This window comes from Marmota marmota, unplaced genomic scaffold (assembly GCF_001458135.2).
Source record: "Marmota marmota marmota unplaced genomic scaffold, marMar, whole genome shotgun sequence".
NCBI lineage: Eukaryota > Metazoa > Chordata > Mammalia > Rodentia > Sciuridae > Marmota > Marmota marmota.
Genome location: NW_026000170.1, coordinates 10493053 through 10498219, shown reverse-complemented (window position 1 = coordinate 10498219; position 5167 = coordinate 10493053). Strand labels below are relative to the sequence as shown.

The 5167-nt window shown below is 40.6% G+C and overlaps 1 protein-coding gene across 1 annotated transcript in view; it reads left to right on the top strand.

The window, feature by feature from the left end:
- Window positions 1-4241, top strand: part of Trabd2a (TraB domain containing 2A) — a 15409-nt gene extending 11168 nt beyond the window's left edge. Inside the window, 3 exon segments of the mRNA XM_048787364.1 lie at window positions 3509-3682; window positions 3685-3775; window positions 3777-4241. Coding sequence (XP_048643321.1) covers window positions 3509-3682; window positions 3685-3775; window positions 3777-4035 — 524 coding nt within the window. The 3' untranslated portion in view covers window positions 4036-4241.
- The last annotated feature ends 926 nt before the right edge of the window (window positions 4242-5167 follow it).

Below are 5167 nucleotides of genomic sequence, written 5' to 3'. Positions count from 1 at the left end.
TTTTTTTTTTTTTTTTTTTTTTTTTTTTTTTTTTTTTTTTTTTTGAGCACCTTGGCACCACTGGAGATGTAGCTCAGTGGTACAGCATTTGTTTAGTACACAAAGGCTCTGGTGGTGCTCTTGATCCCAGCACCACAAAACAAAAACAAAAACAAAACCCCACAGAGGGAGACCCTCATCACTCCATAAGAGGATGCCTAGGGGCTGGAGACTCTGTATGTTGTTTATCTCTTAATATTACTTCAACAATTAATCGTTTTTTGTTTTCTTTTTGCAGTGCTAGGTATTAAACTCAGGGGAGCTCTAACCACTGAATCATATATCCCCAGCCCCATCAAGTAGCTTTTTAAAATCTCAAGGGTGTAGCTGAAGCAGAAGCAGAAGCAGGATTTAGACTCATTTTACCCAGTTAGTGCATTCTTAAAATGTTAGGTGAGTAGACAGAACTGCAATTTGAATGCTTTAAATAACAAAGTCGCAGGCTGAGGGCTGAGATGGATTCTCTTTGTCATGCATGAGGTTTAAGATATTGAGGCAACAGTTATAAATTGGAAAATTTTATTTAAATGTCACGATTTTTAGTAAAAGTATTACTGGCAGCTAAGCCAGGGAGGCTAACGGGATCCTTGCTGTCCAGATTCAGTTGCCTGCTGGCTGAAGAAACAGGCAAATAGGTTGGGCAACTTTGCATATCCCCATAATCTCAGCTACTTAGGAGGCTGAAGCAGGAGGATCACAAATTCAAGGCCAGCCTCAGTAACTTAGTGAGACCCTGTCTCAAAATAAAAATAAAAAAGGCTGGGGATGTAGTTCAGGTGCAGAACATCCGTGGGTTTAGTCCCCAGTCCAGAGAGAGAGGGAGAAATGATGGAAAAGGGAAAAGGGAATTTTAGGCAGTTTAATTGAGCTGGGGAGAAATAGCTAGATTGCTTCTTCACTGGTACAACAGCAGTTGCATAAACAAAAGCCAGGTGATTGATATATATTTAGATAGGCTATACTAGACAGAGAACATATCAGTTTTAATTTCCTTGGCATCTGTCCTCACAAGGAAGTTTTTGTTCTCAGTAGAAGGAAATCAGAAACTCTCTGTTTCAAAAAGTCTGTTCTGGAGCCACAGGGCTCTGTTCCCTGTGGCTAGTCCTAGGGCTGCTTAGTCAGTCAAGTTTATGGAGAGTTGTGGGCTTCTTTGCTGCTGCTCCCCTGACCTCATCTCACCCCCAGCCCAGTGTTTACTTGCCTGCCTCTGCTCTCACCTGCCGAGTGCAGTCCTGTTCAAATGGTATTTCTGTGAAAGATGGCATGGGGTGGGAGAAAACTTTAGCCAGCTCCGCTCTTGCTTATCTTATATTTAGAGATTCTTTGTGATGCAAACTTCCTTTGAAAGGGGTTGTTGCTGCTGAACAATAACACAAATGCAAACGCAATTGATCCTGTTGTTTGCCAATTCCATATTTGCGAATTTGCCTGTTTGCTAAAATTTATTTGTAACCCCAAGCTAATACTCCTGATACTTTTGTGGTCAACTGCTGTTGCATGCAAAATGGAAAATTTTGAGTTGCCAATGTGCACATCCAAGCTGACACTGAACAAGGTTGTTCTGTGCCTTCTTGTTTCTGCTCCCACACTGTTAACAAGTATCCTTTTTGTGGCTTACTTAATGCCATGGTTTTGCATTTTTGTAGGTAATTTTACTGTTTAAAATGGCCCCAAGTATGGTATTGAAGTGCTCGCTAGTGTTCTAACCGTAAGAATGGTGTAATGTGCCTTATGGAGAAAATATGTGTTAAGTTTTTCAGTGTTACATACTAAGTAAAGTGCCTCTCAACAGAAGCACACATGGAACAAAGTTGTGTATTGACCAGTTGACACAAATGTTATGACCAGAGGCTCTGAGGAATTGAACCATGTATATCCTCTAGGAGCAATGGTTTGGTATTCATGAATCCAGTGTTTATGGGGACTTTATATAATCCATGAATAATGAGAACTGGTTATAGACTGAAACTCCACAATCCAAGGAAGTATGTTACATAAAAGGAAGTTAAGCCTTTTGGATGTGTTCCAAATCTTCTTTCATATAAATCCAAATTTTTCACATTCTGCATTGTGTGATGTATGGTTCACCCCACATGTATGTCTGGCCTTCAAGTTACTCTTGAACTCCTTGAGGGCTGTCCTGTGTACTTCTTTGAACAATACTTATTGATAAACAGATACTTCATAAATTACTAAGAGACACTCAGGAGCAAAGGACATAATGACCTGGCCTTAGATGGACACTCACCAACATTAAGTCTTTGAGAATGCTGGAAGGGATACATAGAACTCTGTCCAGTTTTCTTCTGTTGAACCAGGACAAAGAAATGCAATAAAACAGTACAGGGACAAGAGCAAATTAGGAAGCCAAGGCTCATTAAGACCACATTTTCAACCTTAGCTGTAGTTTGGAATGACCAGGGAAGCTTTAAAACTACCACCTTTGGGGCTAGGGATGTAGCTCAGTGATAGCAAAGTCTAGTGATAATAAGCCTAGCAAAAGTTTGGGTTTAATCCCTACCTCTGCCAAACAAAAAATCCTATCTCTGAGACCCAACATCCAGAGATTCTGATGTGATTGGTTTGGGGCAGGACCAAGCTTTACAAGTGATTCTAATGTACAGCTAGACTTGAGAGCCTCTGCCCTTGGGAATGTTGAATTTGAGATCTGAAGAAAGAAGGTCAACAAACTGGAGACTATCATGCTAAGTAAAATAAGCCAATCACCCCAAACAAAAGGTCAAATCTTCTTTCTCTTTGATATTCAAGAACACACAATAAGGGTAGGGGAGAGAAGAAGAAAGTTCACGGAATTAGACAAAGAGAAATAAAGGGAAGGGAGGGCAGATAGGAATAGGAAAGACAGTAGAACAAATCAGACATAACTTTCCTATATTCACACGACCAATGAAACTCCAAATTATGTACAACCACAAGAATGGGAGCCTAATTAGAATAAGTTATACCCTGTATATGTATGATATGTCAAAATACACTCTACTGTCATATATATCTAAAAAGAACGAATTAAAAAAATAAACAGGGTCATCAGGTCTACCCTGTACCTTTGTGAGTTACCTTCTCAAATGTCTCTTACGTGGTTTCAGGTGTATCTTTAGATTCCTCTCCAATCCCTGTGCAGTTCATTGTAGGGCAGATAAGGGTAAACCTCTGAACTGGTTATTTCTGCTGCTTTTCTTTCCTGAATCAACATTTTGATGGAAAAATGAGAAAAGATGTTGAAATATTGTTGGCAAATGCGTACTCTTGCTCCTCACAGATTAGTCTACCTAGAATCAAAAGTCTAAATCCTACTTTGATCATTTATATCCTGAAGTGTAGTTTATCTCTCTAATTCCTTTTCTCCTCTTAGATTCCTGACTCATTCTTCCCTCCTGTATCATACTTTGATGTTGTCTCTCTTCTTTTTATCAAATTGAGTTGAATTACTTCTTGTGGATCCATAAAGTGAGACCCACATCTTACTCCTTTGGCAGTATCCATGTCCCATAAACCCTAGTCTGGGACTTCATCACTAATGATTCCAAGAAGGCTTTCCAGCAGAGCAACATTATGTACTTTGAGTTGGACCTCATGGACTCCTACACAATCTCTGTCCTCAGCAGCTGTCAGATGATGCCAAAAGCAAGAACCTCTAAGATGTGCTCGCCAGGGACATCTAGTACTGCCTCAAGTGCCACTTGGAGTATGTCAGGCTCAGGATGCCCTCATGGATGATCAGACCAATGAGGCAAGGGGCTGTATGTAGAGTACCTCTTCACTGCCATTGTGGGGAACTAGGAACACAAGAGGCTCATGATCTGAAATGGACATTAAGTCCTGGAGGTTACTGTCCTAGACCTGTACCTTGTCAAGGAGGCAGAGTGGCTGAGGAAACAGATTGGGGCAGTGGAAGAGGTGGAAGAGCAGTGCCATCCATTGTATGGGCTGAACCTTTCCCAGGTAAGACTACATGAAAGACTTGGTGGTATTTAAAAGTTATCTTTGCTCAAGAATGCTATTCTGAGGATTAAAAAAATAAGCCTATTTGTTATCACTTATTTGAGTATTGCCAAAAAAAAAAAACACATTTTTTCTTGTCATGTCAACAAATATTGTGTGCTAATGTTATGCATTTTTTTTAAAGAATTTTTTTTAAGAGAGAGAGAGAGAGAGAGAGGATTTTAATATTTATTTTTTAGTTTTCGGCGGACACAACATCTTTGTTTGTATGTGGTGCTGAGGATCGAACCCGGGCCGCACGCATGCCAGGCGAGCACGTCACCGCTTGAGCCACATCCCCAGCCCCCCAATGTTATGCATTTTTAATTCAGATAATTCATTAAGAAGCTGCTTTGAGAGACTGTGGACAGATGAATGCCACACTGGTTGTCACAGGGTATGGCCTAGTTTGGAGATGATGCTGGCTGTGGCTGTTTTGGGTAACAGCAGTCCCTTGGAGATCATTGTTGTGCCTTTTCAGGACACTGCCCCCTGGACAGTGCCTTTTCTAGGTATAGTTATGTTCCACTTACTCGTGATTTATACCTCAGAGCACTGGAATTTAGGTTGAATGGTAGGAAGTTCTTCACTTCTTATAAAACAAGCAATACTTGATTAAAGAGCTTATTTACTTTGGTGAAAATTGTCTTAAAGTGAATTAGATGAGTTTGATCCCCAGCACTGCATTAAAAAAAAAAAAAAGGGATTAGATGCTTCTGGGAGCCAGTGGGATGTTGCATTATGAAATACATCTTGTTTTGTGAATATTCTCAGTGAGTGGCCTTGAGATGTTGGTCCTCAGGATTTTGGATGGCCATTAACCCAAGTATTTGCTTTAGCAAACCTTGAAATGCTGAACTAGGATTGTTATTTAAAGGATGTAAGGACATTCAACTAAATCAGTCAGGGTTGCTCCAGGTGAACTGGGCTGGCACTAAATAATCACACAGACACAGAAAGTATCTTTTTCTTGAGGTTCAGTGATGGCTTCTCTGCCCCAGCTCCCACAAGGGAGGCAAGAGAGGCAGGCAAAAAAGAGAGAGCACGCCTGAGACCATTCTATTTATTGAGGGGAAGACATTCGTGAAAGTTCAACTCAAAGGAGACAAAGGATGGGTTTCAGGGG